The 19,151-nt window shown below is 39.1% G+C and overlaps 1 protein-coding gene across 1 annotated transcript in view; it reads left to right on the forward strand.

Annotated features, from left to right (window-relative positions):
• MAN2A1 (mannosidase alpha class 2A member 1) overlaps positions 1–19,151 on the forward strand; it is a 161,402-nt gene that overhangs the window by 138,624 nt on the left and 3,627 nt on the right. The window contains exons 19-21 of the mRNA XM_007192085.3: positions 1,440–1,573; positions 8,542–8,736; positions 18,269–18,379. Coding sequence (XP_007192147.1) covers positions 1,440–1,573; positions 8,542–8,736; positions 18,269–18,379 — 440 coding nt within the window. The remainder of the gene's footprint in view (positions 1–1,439; positions 1,574–8,541; positions 8,737–18,268; positions 18,380–19,151) is intronic.

Below are 19,151 nucleotides of genomic sequence, written 5' to 3' on the forward strand. Positions count from 1 at the left end.
ACTGCTTGGTGTCAGCTACTTGTCGCCATGGGGAAAGGGGCCCAGTGTTGCCAAATTTTTCAGTTTTTGAAGAAAAGCCCAGAAGTCTGGAATTTTATGAGAAGTTGCCCATTCTGTAACTTGTGACATAATTTTTTAAAAATCAGAACATAAAGCCTCTTTGTGTCAGAGATGACTCCTGAGCTACCCATTTTTAAACACTGCCTTAAATTCTCAAAATTGGGCTCTACTTAAATAGGGCACTAGACCTTAGGATTCAAGCAGTCATGAACCAAACAGTATTATCTCACTTCCCTGATCAAGAGAGCTATGGACATAAAAACAATTTGAGTACAGGCCAGGAAGTTAAAGTGTCACATAGTATATGAGCTAACATTTGGAGGCAGAGAGAGGAGTTAGAAATGACCAAGAGATTGATATACTAATTTGAGTGTGAAGAGGTCAAATTCTAGATAGGCATGGGGACAGTTAGCCCCAGTGCCTGAAGAGCATGTTCTGGACAATTGTCTTATGACATATGGAGAAAACAACAATGAAAATTCTAACCAGCACTGGTAATTTTATGTACTGGATACCTAAACTGAGAAGATAGAAACTAAACAGAGTTGGTTTGACTATGTAAGCATAATAGTTATTAAAATCCTTTACGTAGTTCCCTTTTATGCCAAATGATTGCTCAATACAGTAGCAAATATGAATGAATGGATGGATGAATATATATATTTAAACACATATAACTTTAGTGGGTTTTGGGGGAGTATAATCTTAAGCATATAAATATGTCTCTGGGTGATTTTTTTTCTGTTTTTTTTTAGTTTGTAATTTCATAACCTAACCATTAGCTTACAACTTAAACTAAAGGAGTTGTAGAATTATTGCATAGCAAATGAAGGAACCAAATATGACAACTTTTTGGGCTATAGGAGAAAAGACACACTAACACAGTATCAGAGAGGGAAGGGGGTACGTGGTGGGTGTCTCCAAATTCATGGGCTTCAGAGAATCACAGCACATCAAGTAACCTAAGATTTTACTTCAAATCCTTTTTAGATTCTGTTCTTCTGTATTTGTCTTATTACTTCATTTTTTAATGAAACTCATAAACATTTTTAAATTCCAAATGCAGCCACTAAATTTTTGGAGGATTTAATTTATTGTTTCTATTAAATTTTTATAAGTTTCACTTTAATTTTGATCTCTTCTGTCCCATTTTTAAATTTCTTATTAGATTTTACTAGAAGTTGATAAAGAAAAGGAGAAATACAATCCTGTTTTATGAGTTTATACTAGCTGCTTTGAGCTATTATCGAGAGGAAGCCCATGGTACTGTGGGTTGTATAGGTCTGTCTCCCTGACTGGAGGAAAAACTTCAGTCGAGACCCTGCCTTGTATTCTGAGGTTCTCAATGAATAACCCTGGCCTGTTTGTTTGTTTGGTAGGTCAGATTGAAGTTATCATGGATCGAAGACTCATGCAAGATGATAATCGTGGCCTTGAGCAAGGTGTCCATGATAACAAGATTACAGCTAATATATTTCGAATACTACTAGAAAAAAGAAGTGTCATGAATATGGTAGGAAGAAAGCTCTCATGTTCTGATGTTGTTTGTTCTTTGCCATCCAAAATTATGACTTTATACTTTTTTATGTTTTGCATTTTCCAATATTGAGATATTTTTGTAATAGACTTAGCCTCTATTCACAAAAAAGAGAACTTCAGTTATATATATCGTGTAAGATTTACATTCAGGCCATTTTATTTTTTAGTTTTGCTTATTGTGTAGATATAAAATAATGTTAAGGAATCAGCTTGGGTGAAATTTCCTGAAATTACTTTGAAAGAAATAAGCATTGAGTTTAAAGGATAGAGCTTAGTCATGTACTTAGGAGATTAAGTTTGATTAATAAAATTTATTTGAAACCTTAGTATACTCATTCTAGTCTTAGACTCATCTGTTGAAAGTAGATTTACTTGTCTGCTTCTTGTTCAGTTTTCATTACTCAAAGCAAAAATCCAGCATTCCATGTAAAAGAGTCTGGCAAAAGCTTGGTCGGACATGAGCCAACCTGACAGTATACTCCTTCAGGTGGCAGAAAAGTTATCTCAGAGCCCACCATAGACTGCTGACTACCCACCTCAGATGGCCCTGGACATGGCCCTTTTTCACTTACTCTGCTTTTCATCTTTCTACACTGACCGTTTCAAATCTTCTCTACTCTTTTCAGCCAGTGGCCTCACCATCCACTCTGGAGAGAGAACAGCCATTCATAGGGCTCTCTGTTCTAGATACCAAGCATCTACTCCCACCGTGTCCTTCTTCCCTTCTGTTACCTTCCTTTCCTCGTAGCCCAGTCCCTCCAGTGTCCTTGGAACTGACCCCAGTCTCCCTCCTGAGGATCCTTTTGTTGATCATCCTCCCTCCTTCCCTGTCCCTGCTCCTCATAGCCTTTCAGTTGGCTTTTAAATGCTCTTCGTTTTCTTTCATGAAAAACAAAAACAAAAAACAGCCCTCACTCAGACTGTCATTTCCGTTTCCCCTACACTATCTCCTCTACCCCACTGAGCCAGAGCTGATGAGGTGAGTTTGTGTCCTCACCTCCGTCTCACACTCAGTTCATTGCAGTCTGGTTTGAGCCCCCATCATACGCTCTTGCCAGTGTCACTAGATCCAGTGGATGTTTTCGGTCATCATCTTACTTCACCTTTCAACAGCATGTGACACTGACCATTGTCATATCCTAAAACACTGCCTAGCGAGGGCTTCCATGGTGCCCTACTTACTTGGTTTTCCTCCTGCTTCTGGGGTAGTTCTTTCTCTGTCTCTCTCATAGCTCTTTATTCAGCCATTAAATATTAGAGCCCTCAAGGCTCGGCCCCAGGCGTTTTCCTTTTCTCATTTTGTACGTTCTTCCTCTGCGTCAATTGGAACCCACAAATACAAGCCCTCAGCTTCAGTTTCACCTCTCACCTCCAGACCCATCTATCTGGTTGCCTCCTGGCATTTCTTTCTACATTTTTAAGGGCATCTCAAGCTCGACATATCCAATATCATTCTTGTGATCTCCCCCCAACACCTGGCCCTTTTCCAGTGTTCCCTCTCTTGATAACTAGCACCACCTTCCATCCAGTCCAGACGCCTAGGAGTCATCTCTGATAGACACTTCTCTTTTGCTTGCTCTCTTCTCACAGCAGAGTCATCACCAGTGCTTGGCTATCTCATTGCCTAAATATTTCAAATCTATGAACTTGATTACTTCAGCGACTCTAATCTAAACTAGCATCATGTGTTTCCTGGAGATAGCCTATACACATCCACTCTTGTCTCTTCTTTCTGCCATATCTGTTTTTAACCCAGGAAGCAGTGCTTTTTGTTTTTTCAAAAACCAAATCTGTCCTCCTTGTGCCCTGCTTAACCCCACTATGTCTTCTCATTGCTCTCAGTATAAAAGCCAAATCCTTACCATAGCCCACAGATCTACTCATGGTATGGGCCCTGCCTGTCCCCCATCCTCATCTACATGGCTTTCCCTGTTTCTGCTCTGGGCCAGCTGGTTTTTCTTTCAGTCATAAGTACTTCCCATGCACCCAGCCCTCACAGCACCTTTGCACACGCCTTTCAATCTCTCTGCCCAGCGACTCTTAGTAATAGTTCAGATCAGAGCCTATTCCATCAACTGCTTCGGCTTGACCAGGTCAAATCCCCTTCTGCGCTCCCTCAGAACCATGCATCGCTCCTTTGTGTTTGTGTGACTATGTGATCATTGTTTTTCTCCTCTTTTGAACCGTAAACTCACTGGGAGTAGGGGTTATGTCTCTATCTGCTTCTAGAATTATTCCTAGCAGAGCAAGCACCCAGTGTATGTTCTGTGAATGAATACACAAATGCACAAATGAATGAGCTGTGATAGCACATTGCACCACTGTATTTATCGCAATTACTGCTTACTACCTTGTCACCATATGCATGTTCTATTCCCCCTACTAGATTCTAGGGACTTGTCTACTTTATTTGCATTTGCCCCACAGGGCCTCCTTGCCTGTGGTAGGCGTTCTATAAATAAAATACTAGTTGACTGAATGAAATGGCAACAGCTAATTAAGGCAAAGAATTCTCCCAGTATTTAGAATCTTTTAGGAAAAGATTTTAATATCCATTTTAGATGTCAAGATTTATACCAGTTCTTGAGACTCATGGTTTAAATCAATTACTGACAAGATAGCTTAGTTTTAGGATTAAACCTTATATAAAAATCATTGTCTGAGTGCTGGCAGCTACTATCTTTTGCTCCTCCTGAAATGTTTCTGGCTTTGACGATTTTTCTCTCTATAGACACTAATTTACAAAACTTCTGTTAACTATGGCAATAAAAATGTTCATGTCAGATCTATAAAGCTTTCACTTAGAAGTTAAATAATTTGTTTACTCTCATTCAGAACTCTTTGGGTAGTAATTGATTTAAATTTGATTCAAAGTTTTTATAATCCTGTGTTGGTTAAATTTTTCTTTTGCTCAACTATAGATTCTTGGGCTTAAATCAATAGTTTCTTTTAAATAAGAAATAAACTAGAGAAGAGAAAATACATTTTAATTTCTAGTGAAATTGATTAAAAAGACATTGATTAAGAAATGTTAATATGTCATCATGTAACTTAAATTTTCTAGAAAGTGTCTATTTTCAACTCAGACTTATGACTAAAATATCAATGGTAGAAACTGAGGTGGGGAGACACTCCCTGGAAGGGAACGCATTTTAGTGGGAAGCTTTGAGCCTCATGGGAATAATCCTGGATGACTAAATGAAAGCGTCCTGTTCTTGAGCATTCTTCAGAGAGGCAGTGAGAACAAGACTGGAATGATAAATAATCGCTGGGAGAGGTATAAATGCCCAGTGGAGCACTGTGGCTGTGTGAGGTTGACTGTCATCCATGGGAATAATGCTCAAGGCTCAGCAGAAGTGGAAAATAGGAACTGTCTTATCAGCATTACTCTTCAGGGTTTGTTTCTTTGACCCTTACTTCCTACCTCCTTCCTGCTGGCGACTAGTATAATAGTAAAGGGGGCGTTGAACTAGGAAGTGTTCGTGTGTTACAACTGGGTCATTTTACCTCTGGATACCAGTTCTTTACATATAAGGAGAGGAAGTTGGAGAGATCAGGTAAAAACTCAAATGCTGACAGGGCTCAGGGAAGTGATGGCATGAGGGAGGTTGGTCAGGTTTGAGGGCAAATGCTTACGTTAGGTGACCAGAGGGTCTGTGGTGAACATGAGGATGGACACATCCCACCTAGGAGCCACAACTCAGCCCTAGATGGTGTTTCCACATGAGAATGTGGGGACCCAGTGTGACTTCATTTTCCAGTGTTTGCGGTAAAAAACCCAGTTATCTGTTTGGGGGAGTTTTTGTTATTATTGTTGTTTTGATTATTTTAATGTGAAATCTCTTGGATTTTTTTCTTTTTTTGAGAGGTGGCTGAAAAACAAACAACTTTTTAATACCATAGAGAGCTACCAAAACATGTCTAATAGGCCAGCCTGGCCCATATACTACTAGGCTTCAGCTCTGCGCTAAATGGTATTTATCTCTAAATCTTACAGGTCTACATATTTTCATTCATTCTCTCTCCTCCCTCTTTGTCTTTTTACCCCATCCTTCCCCCTACAGTAATTTTCTCTCTTTCATTTATATTGCATTGCTTGTTAATGTAATAATTAATAAATTAGTTAATCATCAACAAACATTTATCAAGTTCACACCATGTGTCAGGTCATTCTGAATAAACAAAGGTGACTAAAAAACCGATCTTTTTCTTAATAATTTAGCAGGTTTTGATGTAGACAAAATGGAAACCTGTGACGTTTAGGAATCAGAGAACTCAATTGGGCTTAATGAAGGGCATGAAGGAGCCTGGCAAGAAGTTCTGACATGAAATAAGGGCTGAAACCCAATAGAGAAGATCTCAACTTGATGTGCTTTGGATCAGAATGTGCTAGAAACTCTTTTTAATGTTGAACAGGATGCAGGGAGAAAACCAGACCTGTACAGTCTGAAACCTTCCAACCTACAAGAAACCAAATAATGTTTAGAGTAGTATATTAGTTACTATAAGGCTGGGAAATTCATTTATAGCTTAAACGAACATGTAAAATTTCCAATAGCAAATATGTTTGATAAACTTTGGGTTTATCATCAGGGTTATGGTTAAAAGATTAGTGATAGCTCCACAGTTAAATATCTTGCTAGCCCCTTACTGCTATAAATATGTTCAGAAAGCGTGTGAATGATGGCACTCTCCCTGAGACTTTGTCACACCGGACTTGGTCAGCGTCCAGCAGTGTTACTTGTTCAAGGAGCTCTTCTGACACCGAACCACAACTCTTACATAAACTTCTCTTCTTTATCTTGCTTAGGAGACAATAAATAGCACAGTTCTTGAATGCTCAAAGTGCTTACATTCATGACATTGTATCATTTGACAAGACTTTTCATTAACATGTTTTCGAGTTTACATCTTGGTTTTTTTAATCCCAAACAAGTTAAAGGGTGAGGCTTATACTTTTGATTCCAAAGCGAGCTTTGTTTCTTCTAAAAGGTTGGGAGGATGTCTGGGGTGGCAGTTCCTAGCACAGGTCAACAGAGCAGTGTGGGACTGACTATGTGACATTCACCTGGGGGGCTTTTAACTTTACCTTCCCAGGGTCCCACCCCAGGAGATAATGATTCAGTAGATTTGGGTTCGGGTCCAGGGATCTATGTTTTCTAAAAGTTCCCCAAGCGATTCTGATGTATGGTCAATGTAGGGGAAGCACTGAAGGTCAGAACTGATTTGGGTTTGGAGGAATAGTAAATATGCACATCACTGCTACTAAGGTGTAGATAATCTATCAAGAAGTACCCTACCTACTCACTGAAGCGTCCAAGGATTCCTCCAAGAGCATAGGACAAAGCCAGAAAGCTCTTTCTGAATGTTTCTTGACCTAGAATGGACTTAATGCCTCCGGAATCTGATAAGGCAGGTGTTTTCCTGCCTTAAAAAGCTTTTATCTTTTATTACTCAAAAGTGATTTTGTCAGCAGTCCTGACCTAGATTATGAAGTCCTTTGATCTTTGAGTACATTTAAAGCTTCTTGTTGAAAATGTTCCCTCTCTCTTCATGTTATTCTATAAGCTGCATTAAATTTCAATATTGTTGAAGAATATTATTTTACATGCTTTATTTAATCTTTCCTTAAAAAAAAGGAATGTGGAATGGATAAATTTTTTTTAAAACTCTTTTTATACCTAATATTTTTTGTCAGTACCTTAATATTGTAGTGTCCCTCTATTGCCTTTAAAAAATTTTCTTTTCTCGCTTCATAGTCTGAATTGTAATGATATCTACAGTTTGCTGCTGGCAAGATGCTCCTCACTCTTTGCTAACACCCTCTGTTCAATGCTAATCTGACATTCTGAATTTTAAGCTCTGTATCTTCTGTAAATCTTATCTTTTCACACAGATAAGTAGCCAAACCGTTTATTTGAGCCCTCTATTAAAAAAAAAATGCAAAATCAGAAGATATCAGTGAAATAGTCATTTCAAAAAATAAGATATAAAATTAAATTTTCTCTAAATGTTGCTGGTGATCAAAAGACCTTTCTACATAAATTATGTTTTCATCTTAGTGCTTTTCTGTGTCTGCTTTTACACCTTAGGCATTATTGGTTAAGGTTCTACTTAGTCATTGATTTAATTAATTGTGTATGTCATCTACCATATGTATATCCCTAGTTCTGGTAGATTTACTTAATGTTTGAACATGCTGAAATACTTGTCTATAAGCATACACCATAGCAAAGACTGAAGTATTTTAAAATTATACTGAATAATTGTGTACCATGTAAATGTGTGATAACTATTCTATAACACATATAGTAGTTCCTATTTTTGGAATAAAGTGAAGCAACTGACAATGATTTTATCAAATTTAAAGAAAACAGATGATCTAGTTATGCTACCTGTGTTATTTTAAAGACATTTATTTTTGAGTTTTTTTTTAAAAAATCCTATCATTGGGTAACATTTATAAAACATAACTTTGGATCAATACATAACTTTACAGTCTAGTTAAGTGTATAAATGAAACCATGAGAATATGATGGGTAAAACCTGAGGGAGAAGAGATAGCATTTGATGATGTATAAGATTTATGAACATCCCAACCCATCTACTTTAAGAGTTTTATGGTAGGTTGAGAAAGAATTTTCATAAAAAGTTATACCTTGTCCTAGAATGTTTGTGGAGAATGTTGTCAGGACTTTTAGTTTTAAAGCAATGGAAAAGAGATATTTCTCAACATGGGAGTTAAGTGGGCACTTTGTTTTCTTAGAACTGAACTTGGTAATCTTCTGTGCATTGTCTAAGACTTATTCATAGAATATAATGAAATAAAAGTATTAATATATTTGTATATTTTTTCCTGTTTAAGCCCTGTCTGATAATTCAACTAATACTGTAAGAACTGCAAATATATAACTCTTAAGCATTTTTGTTTTTTCTTGATAGGAAGAAGAAAAGAAGTCGGTCAGTTATCCTTCCCTCCTTAGCCACATAACTTCTTCTTTCCTGAATCATCCTATCTTTCCGATGACAGAAAAGGTCCCTGTGCCCACCCTTCAGCTGCTGGGTGAATTCTCTCCATTAATGTCATCTTTGCCTTGTGACATTCATCTGGTTAATCTGAGGACGATACAGTCAAAGGTATATCCCAAAATATATCTATAAAAAATTACTTTTTGTAGTATACTTGGTGTAAGGGGGTGGGAGGAATAAAACTGTAAATTTTACCCTGCTTCAAAGAATGATTAAGAGAACTTCACCTTTAGGCAACATCATTATACCTTTCATTTGACTGTTGCTCTGTAGTTTAGAGTGTTTCCTTAGACTGATTTATTTTATTCTCAGAAAAGTTCTGTGTGGTGAGCAGGTCAGGGAATATCAGCTTCTTTTTACAGATAAGGAAGCTGAGGCTGGCCTGAGGTCACATAATTAGTAGGTGGGAGAACCAGGCCTTAAGATCAGCCCTACTGGCATTTTCCATTTGTTTCTCCTTATTAGTCAGTGTTTCTCAGGAGTTAGAGAAACAGAAAGTATAGTGTGTAATTATTTCTGTACCAGAGGCTTTGTACATTCGTATCTTTTCTCCTGAAAATACAAAAAAAATCCTAAAAAACCCCAAATCTTTGCATTGAGAATCCAGCTATGTAGGTGAGATATAAAAACACATCAGAGGAAGAAACAAGGGAAGATTTTATTAGGTATGGAATTTTAACACAGTTTGATTGCTTGAGTTTACCTATATGCCTGCTTTTAAAGTCAGAGACTGCATTTGAAAAGAAGAAAAGATGAGAGGTTTGACATCATTTTTATGTTTTGTAAAGCTGTTTGATCTTGTGGATTGACATCCACTTAGCCAGAAATAGTGAGTGATTATGGATTCTGTAGGAAATGTCTTATAATAAATGGCCTGAGTGTGAAAAGAAGAGTGTTCATGTTGGAAGAGAGTGTAAGAGGAAAAAAATGTTTAGCTTGAGAACAAAGAACTGAAGAGAACCAAACAAAGGAAGGATCAATGCCTACAAATTTGGACATTTAGGGCTTTAAAACTATATGTCCAAGATAGGGAACTTACACCTGACTATGTAGGAAAATACATATGTCTAATAATAATGAGTACAAGTGAACGTTAGAGGCCTATGTGTGTATCTCTGTGTCAAAAGGGCTTGTTTGATCACGTGAGTGAACTTTAGGATTTATTTCATGCCTGCTACATGCCAGTTATTGCTAAAGGCACTGGGGTATAGTCATGGACTAAACAGACAAGAGCCCCTGCCTTTCTGAAGCTTAGATTCTAGTGAGAGGAGAAAAATAATTAAAGATGAAAAAATAAGAGAAACATATGTTAGATGATGATAAGTGTTATAATGAAGGGGAAGAAGGAGGGAAGGGCAGTTTTAGAAGGTGATTTGAATCATGTGGTTGGAGAAGGCCTTGCAGAAAAGGTGATAATGGAGTAAAAATCCGAAGGAGGTTAGGGAATAAGAAACTCACGCAGATTTCTGAGGGTAGAGTGGTCGGGAAGAGTTAAGAGCAAGTGGAAGGCCTGAAGGCAGGAGATGCTGGTCAGAATGGAAGAGCCATGAAACCTGGGCTGTTCTTTGATTCCTTGCTGTATCCCCCTGCCGAGAACAGAGCCTGCACCTAGTAGGGGCTCGGTAACAATTTGTTGGACAAGTGGATCTTGTGAGTGTTCTCTCTAGGATTCTGCTATGGTCTTTTGTGGGTCTACTTTTTGACTCAGGGAAAGAACGCACTAGAGATGGACAGCCTCCCTGAGGTAACCTGTCATTAATTCATGGGCTGAAGAGAATGAAAGGATAGGGTGGAGACACCAGACTCTGAGCCTCAGGCTGCCACCTCGGGGCATGGATGGTAGAGGACATTAGCGAGCTGAAGGATCCAGGGGCTTCTGGGGTCCCTGGCGGCCATGGAGAAGTTTTAGCCTCACTTTTAGATGACTCTTTCCCATGATTGTTTTCTGGAAGCAGCACCAGCTGACTCTAAAATCGGTGAGTGTAGGGTTTTACCCTCCAAGGTTTTCGCTTGTTTTCCAGATCACCTCTTTTTTGTGATTACCTGTTCCTTTCATTCTTCCTGCTGTTGGCTAGCTTCCTGTGATACAAATCTGATCACTTTCGGGATTAAAAATCCCATTGCCTACAAAGTTGATTTAGACCCTTGGGCATTCAGTTCCTCTGCAGTCTGGCCTGGCTGGCTGTAGCCACCTGGCTTCCCATTGCCCTTCTCACCTTTGGAAGGTGAACCACCTTCACTCCCTGCTGGCTGCGTGACTGCTGACTCAGCTACCATTTATAAAATGGACCTGATACCAGATATGCCTGTTTCAGGTCTAGTGTGAGAAACAGATGAAATAGTGCTGTGAGAGCCCTTTGAAAGCAAAAGTGCTTTGTAGACATACATTGTTATCCCGATGATGCTTACAGTACATGCCAGCGCAGGTGCAAACTGGAGTTTCAGCAGAGGGAATAAAAGCAATTTAACAATTTGACCAGGAAGAATGAAGACTGAAATGCCTAACCATAGGCACAGGTTAATGCCTAACACGTGATCAGAACTAAATATTGGGGGCTTTTCTGCATTATCATATAAATTGGTGCCAGTTCTCTGTTAGTCTTTGACTCTTAGCACGTATTTCTAACAGTTGTTCAAAAACTTACCAGTACAATTATACTCCAGTAAAGATGTAAAAAATAAATAAATAAATAATAAAATTGCAGGGGGGGGGAAAAAAAACTTACCAGTAATCTGAAGGGGTACTTTAAAGAATTGCTCTCTGTCCCCTAACCTCTGATAATAGGAAAGTAATCATTGAAGGAAGCTAATGTAGGTATTCATTCAAAGAAAGCTTGATACTTAAAAGGTGTCAAGTGTAATTCCATGATTACACTAAAAGAAAGACAAAAATAACTCAGTCCAGAAGCCAGAGCTAATCATTTTGGATTGTGTTCTTGTTTTTTTTTGTGTGCTGGCAGCTTCCAGCATACAGTAATGAGTTGTTCATTTAGAGACTGCAGTGCATTTTCCCCACTGAAAGTATGTAAACAGAGGGGTTGGCTGCCTGTAAGCAAGACTAGAGGTCTACATTGGCCTATATCTATGGAAGCATTTTCCTAACCATCACCTCACAGTATTTCCATGCAAAAAGTGTCTGAGGACCCCCTTGACATGATAAGGGTACATCTGTCTTCCCTTCTGACCTCCCCCATCAGCTGCGTAACAGAGGACACCTCTGCTTGCCCACGCCCAGGCTGCTGTCTGACGGTTCCTCAGTTCTAAGCCTCAGTCTCCCTCACTCCTTGTGGAGAAAGGGGTTATGGGCTCAAGCAATAGTGAGAGAAGCGAGGTGGGGGCTGGAGGTTTGCTAACCACTGAGGTGGTTCAGCATTTCGAGCTATCATTCTCCGAGTCACTGTGTCCAGATCACACTGAGGAGATTTTTACAAGAAGAGACTTTAACAAATTCCCTCATCTCTGAGATTCTGATTCTGTAGGTCTGGTGTGGAGAGCTTAGGAATCAGTAGTTTTTAATAACTCTCCTCATGATTCTAGAAATTGCTGAGTTATCACCATTTGCTAAATTAGGAAAGTAAGGGTTAGAGAAATTAAATGATTAACATTAAACTACCCAGCAGTAAATGGCAGAATCAGGAGCCACATACAGGTCTTCTGAACCTGGGTGCTGCACGTAGCCTCAGAGGGTGGTATTTGACCTTTTAAGACTTACTAAATCTGTTCTCAAAGTCCAGTTTCTCAGGAAAAAAAGAAAAAAAGAAAAAAAGGTCCAGTTTTTCAGAAATTGTTCCATGTTGGTAGATGAGTTTATTTTTACATAGGCATCTCTTGCTTTTCTAGTTTATAAATTTTTTTGGAAAAAAATTAATTATATGTCATATATTTGTAGTCAGATGAAGAGGGAAACAAACATCTCTTAAAACCCTGCCTCATAGCTGTATGGCCCAGCAAGCTCCAGCCCCTGTCTAGGAATTTAAGTGTTAGCCCTCTCATCCTATATGCCTGGCCTCAAACTCTCTTCTCTTTATCACCCTCTTTTCTTGCACTATCAACAGTTTGAGATATAAAGAGAAGCTTCTATAAAGATTTGAAAACTGGGGAATAAGAGTACCACTCAAGTGCACTAAACGGGAAAACCATGTCATCGGGAAAGGGTAATGATGTGGGGAGAAGAGAGCCTTGGTAGAGAGGATGCTGGGAGAATCTCATGGGAGGATGGATCATGGGTCAGGCTACAGTGAAAGGTTCAGCCTGGAATGCTGACATTCCAGGGATGAAGAGGAGCTTGATTAAGCTGTTCAGATAGGCTTCATGGAGCCATTCTGCCTTGATGTTTTGAACAATGGTATCTGTTTCAACATTTTTTGCAGATTGTTTCCACTGCTTTTATGTTTAGATATATTTTTATTTAATTTATTTTTAGATACATATCTTTATATCTATACTCTCTATCTATAGCTATATATTACATTTAACTCTTCACCCTGTATGGAATTTATTTTGATTTGTGCTTAACTGTTTCTTACAAATAGTTAACCAGTCATTTCAACATCAGCACCACTTAACTGAATAAGATTTTCTCTCTCGACTTGTTTATACCACCCCCTCCTTTTCTTGTAAGAGGCAGTTTAAGGTTTTACTTTATTTTGCCCTTCTTATAAGAATTGATTGGTGCTTTATTGATCTCCCTAGCTTCTGGAAAGGTGAAAATTGTGGGAAAAAATGTCCTTTGTTGTACATATCTGAGAACAACTATTCACCTTCCCCTTTCTTTCTGCCATGCTATCTTGTTGATTAAAACAGGATAACTGTTATTGACAATTTAACGAGTGCCCTGGAAAATGAATTTCTACTGGTTATTTCCTGTCTCAGGACTTATAACACAGTGTGAGATTTTCTAACCTTCCCAGCTGCCAGAATGCACTGAAATATGAGTGTTGTTTGGCATTTTCAAAGAATCTGGGCGAGTTGGAGAAATTTTCCCACCAGGTGTTTAGCTATGCCTTTATCTGTGTACAACTTACACTTCCTTTGAGAAAGGTGGGGTCACATTCTTCTTAGAGAACCTGGTCAAAGTTACGACCCCTCTCTTCCTCAGAAAACAACGTGTGTACACATGCTGTGTACCACAGTTTCCAGGTGTGACAGATTTGTGACCCTCACTTTTCTAAGGAGCAAATCCAGCTTCTTTTGGTGTGAGATGCGAGTAGCTCAGCTCTCACCTTTTGCAGAGTTCTCATCCACTTCAGGAGAGGAACATTTGGCTCTTCCTTTTCTTAGAAGAGACTGTCATACGTGTGTGTAATTTTCAGAGTGACTTTAAATCCTGTTTCAAAATGGCATGAGTGGATAGGTGGGAGGGTTGTAGATGGATAGAAATGATAGTTTCTAAACCTTTCTTTCTGAATATGTTTTGGTAAATCATGGTTTTAGCTCTGTTGGAACCATTAATGAATACTCGCTTTTTCCAGCCTCGGATCAGAGGGGTGATCTCCTTTAGTTGATAGCCTTTCATTATATTAAGTCAAAAGCAGTCCTCCTCTTTGCCCTCCAAGCTAAGTATCTCTGAGCACGAATCCACAGCTAGAGCAAAGGCAGGAGAATGTAGTTGTGAAAGTACAGACTTGGGAGTCAGACCACCTAGGTTTGAGTGCATTCCCTGTACTTGCTGGCTGGGTGTCTTAGAGCAAATCGCTTAATTCTCTGGGTCCCAGTTTCCTCACGAGTAACAAGGCAATGGTAATAGTACCCACCTTAGAGATGTTCTGAGAGAATTAAATGAGTTGATGTTTGTAAAGCATTTAGAGCAGCATCTGGCACGTAGTAAGCAGTAAGTGCTTGACAGATAAAGGTTCTCAACTGCGATCATTCAGTCATAAGCAGTTGTGATTGTTACTAATAATGAAGTGAAAATCTTGACACTGTTTTTTTTATAAATTGGAGAAGGTTGAAGTGTATCGCCAAAGTAAATCTTGATGTCACTGTGATGTGTATTCCTTATATAGTGTATTACTGATTGCTCAGATTGTCCAAAACAATGTACCTAGAAGTGTCTCCATGCCAGGCATTACCCTGAGTGCTTTACGTGAGCCTTATTTAGCTCTCACGACCCCACTGTGGAAGTAGGCACTATTTGGGCCCCATCGTGTGGAAGAGAAAACTGACTGACCTAGGGATGGGGTAACTTTCCAGGTCACACAGCCAGTAAGCGGCAGTGCTGGGAGCCACACCGCAGCAAGCCTGACTCCAGATCTCCCTACTCAGAACCTTATACTGCCTGGGAAGACGAGGGGAACGCTAGTGCTAAAAATGTTAGGGAACACACTGCCTGTTTTCTTCTTGTCTACTCAGTAATGATGGGGCACCCATAGAAGGGTTCACCAGCCATTAATGGGGAAAGGTCATGAAGGGCCATTGTACCGTCATTAGTGATAATTGCACTTTGAGTATGAGAGGGAATGTTTTGTGATAGGGGTGTTCCTGCACCCTTAAAGAGAGCAGTACACCTTGTATATCGCCTCAACTACTTCAAAGGTTGTTGCAAGGTGAAATGAGTTAATCCATGAAAAGCATTCTGTACACGACTAGCACACAGCAGGTGCTCAATAAGTGTTAGCTGCAGTTACTGTTACTGTGCCTGTGGTGGATCCTCAAAGGCCTTCGTCACGAGTCTAACCTAGTTCCCGGAATTTTCAGAAGAGAGACTCTGTCACTTAACTGGTTCATGGTGGAACCAAACCTTGCCTCCAATCTAGCTTTCTCTGAGCCTGATGGCTTCATTTGGTAAGCCAGATCACCTTCCCCCACAGTCCCCCCAGTTGCTGGAGACATTTCACAGGCCCCCCTTAGTCTGGGAGCTAGATGTTGGTTTATCCCCTGAAATAAGTTCTACAGTGGATTTTCCTGGTGCAACTTGGGAACATCCAAGCAGGGATTCAGTCTCAATGGTGATCTGAACTGTTTTACAAAGACACTTCATTTGAAGCTCACCTAGCACAGTGCTTGGTGCGATTTCAAAATTTGTAAGTTTTCTTCCCCACACCCTCCTCCCCTTCTTTTCTGAGGTCTGGATGCTACTAATGTGTTAATGAATATAAAAACAGGTCTTTCAAAATTTGTTTACTCTCCTAGAGTATATAGTGTGACTGCTTGAAGGTATCTGTTTTCCTGTACACATATTCAAGTTAAATTCACAGTTTCCCTACTTTGAAAAACAGTTTTCTTGGAAATAAAATGTCTAGACAGACTTTGAAACTGAAAAACTGCAGCTTTGCCTCAGGTATTTTTGCTTGAAAACTGATACTTTCATGAATACTTGATTTTTAAAACTTACACAAGATGAATGCCATTTCATTTGGTGTTTTAGTCCTTATGAATAGTGATACAGTTTTGGTTTTTAGAGAAAGTAAAACTTATTCCCATTGGTGAAAATTAATTTTTATGACTTTAATCTCTACTTTTGTATTGTTTGTTTAAATCTCTTATCGAATTCAATGGCAGAATTCCAAAAATGTTTCCCTTCCCACTTTTTTTTGTCACCTTCAGTCTGCTAAAGGCCTTACATATTCATTATTCAAGAACAAATGTGTTGCAGGAATTTTAGCAATGCCTGCTTATCAGTGTTTTTTTAAGGATGGTCTAGTGAGTTAAGATGGCCAGGTGCTTTAGGTTAATAGTGATAAGTGCTTTTGGAGTCTAATTAAGAAGCCATCTAATTTGTGAATTTGAATCAGGGTTCTGTTATGATTTTGATGTATAATTGTGGACATGTAATTTGGAGCTTCCCTGATTCCTTAGCTACAAAGTTATGATGTCAATAAAAGAAATTTGTGAATGAGAAGTTAAATGAGAATATTGTTTAATTTGTAACTATTATGAAAATAATCACTATTTATTTGATGGATGATGTTGATAGAAACAATAACAATATACTGAGGGCTTCCTCTGCTCCAAACCCTAGGCTAAGTCCTTGTTACGCTATTTCATTTCATTTCATCTCTCTCTCTTTTTTTTTTTTTATGGTAAAGGAAAAACTGTTTTGCTGAAATCAGCAGCTAGTAAATTGCAGAACTAAGATACAGATCTTAGGCTGTCTGACTCCCAGCCCAGATTCTGAACCACTCATTTGTACAGCTTCTTAACTAGCACATTCTGTCCTATAAGCTGGGCTACCTTACATAGTATTTTCAATGGGTTAACCCACACCATGACTCCATGAAGGAGGTAGACATGCATTAGCTCCATTTTACAGACAAGGAAACTGACATTTAGAAAGAATAAAGGACTATTCCAAGGTTTCACAATTGGCACAACTATTATCCTTCTGTATATAATAAATAAAGGGTTTTCTTATGTGCTCTTTTAGTGCCATTTTGGGACTTTGAAATTTCATTAGAAATCTCTATCATATGATTTCAACCTAGTGTGTGTATCATGTGGTCCTGTGATGACTCACAGAATCCCTTAAACGACTTTTTTCTCTCCCTTCAAACAAAATTTCAGCAGTACCACTGCAAAATACCAGTGTAAAATGTCATAAAACAGGTTATTCCAGCCAAGAATCTGAGGTGAGGACAGCTTTAAGTTGTTCAGTCACATTAAAATCAAATCAGTGATGGGAATGCTGGCAGCTATTCAGAGAAGATGTCTCTGTAGCACATTAAAAATTTTATGCCCTAGTAAGGATGATCAAGAACATGGGCATATTCATATCTGTGGCCACAAAAAAGAAAAAGGGACCAATTTCGTCACAGTGTCAGTGCCAAGCAGCACATGACTCTCCTTGGAATAAATATGCATTTCTTAGCTTTTCCAAGGATTTTTAATTCAGTTTATTCATCATAAACATTTTCTCAGTTTAGAAAACATAAAATTTATTAAATAGTTGTAATTTTAAATATTCAAGGACTTGAAGCATTTGTGACATTGTTACTTAAATGGGTACAAGAAATTTTATTGCAAGAAACTGTATACTGATCCCTGTAGCTGACTTGTCATGTTTAGTATTTTCCTTTCTGCCTGCACAAGAAGAATAGCTTCTGTAATGTGAATTTAAATGATATATCAATCTAATAAATGTGGTTGGCTTAGCAAGTGATAAGCATAACTAATTCAATTTAAATGCCTCTTATATAAAAATAATGAACCAATACATTAAAGATTAAAAATGTTAATGCGATTAGCAAAAATTAGTATTCAACGAAGAAGGATGTTTCAGTTTTAAGATGGATGATATATCATTCAATGACAAGATAAGGACCAAATTCAGGTATACTTTATTCAGTTGATGGATTTATTAAAAATAAAATAAAATGCTTTATCTGAAGAAACTTTGATAAAACGGTATGTAATACGTGGACGAAAGATAACCCACGTCCTCAGGAACTATGGAGGAAACCAAGGCTTGAGTGACTTAACAGGGACTCTTAGAACATAATATCACCTGACTCCTTGTGGGAGGGAGTGTAGCGGGGGGATGGGCACAGTGAGCATGGAACCTGAATGGAAATGGATTTGCCTGAATTCACTTTTCAATAAAATGAGCATTTGTGGTTTGGGGACACTGACATCAAGGGTATGCAATAGTGTCAGTATTTACCTTCATGTCACCGTGGTGTGTTGGCGCTCTGCTCATTTGCAGGTGGATGGCAAGCATTCCAACGAGGCAGCCTTGATCCTCCACAGGAAGGGGTTTGACTGCTGCTTCTCTAGCAGAGACACGGGGCTGCTTTGTTCTACTACCCAGGGAAAGGTGAGATGAAAGCTTATTTTTGCTTGTTGAGTTCGTGTGCTTTGAAATCCTTACTTTTTGCAGATAATATTGACAATGAGATGTTTCATTGCCTCTTCACTGACTCATTCTCCTCAACTTCAAATTAGTTCAAGTTTCCCCATCTTAAGAAAGCCCTTTCTCAACGTTCAGTCTCTTCTCCTTGTCACCATCAAAATGCATAGGCAAACATGTACACGTTTGAAGACAGTGCCCTCATCAATTCTTAGGCCTTCCATTTCCAACCTGCATAGCACCTTCTTCCTGCCCACCCCCCCATTTCCACCTCTCTCGGACATGCTCATGTATGATCCAGTTCAGCGATGGCAAACCCAAGTCCTACAGGGGCCAAGGCAAGTTTTACAGTAACTGAAGTGGGGTGCTGGCTTGCAGTATGGGAAGAGAGGGAGCAATGAGACTGTGGCCAGCGGGATAACTCAACCAAAGACCCCAGGGCAGCTGAACTTAGCTCCAGTCAGTTGTTTCCCCAGGGGAAAGATGCAGGGCTAGATCTTCTGATTAAGCAAGATTTGCGTATGAGTCCACACTCTGCAGACCAAACGGATCCTCAGGCTGACCACTGCTTGGTGGCTGCGCATTTCTGACTTCTCTTCAAGTCGGTCTTGCTGACAGTTCTCATCAGAGAACTCTCCTTGGAAGCAAGTGAACCTCCAGTCTTATGCCTGTGGCTCTGAGCTAGCTGTAACTACAAGAAGGTGCTTGGGCTGACTCTAGCACACTGGCAGGTCTCCTC

The sequence above is a fragment of the Balaenoptera acutorostrata genome, chromosome 2 (genome assembly GCF_949987535.1).
Source record: "Balaenoptera acutorostrata chromosome 2, mBalAcu1.1, whole genome shotgun sequence".
In the NCBI taxonomy this organism is placed as follows: Eukaryota; Metazoa; Chordata; class Mammalia; order Artiodactyla; family Balaenopteridae; genus Balaenoptera; species Balaenoptera acutorostrata.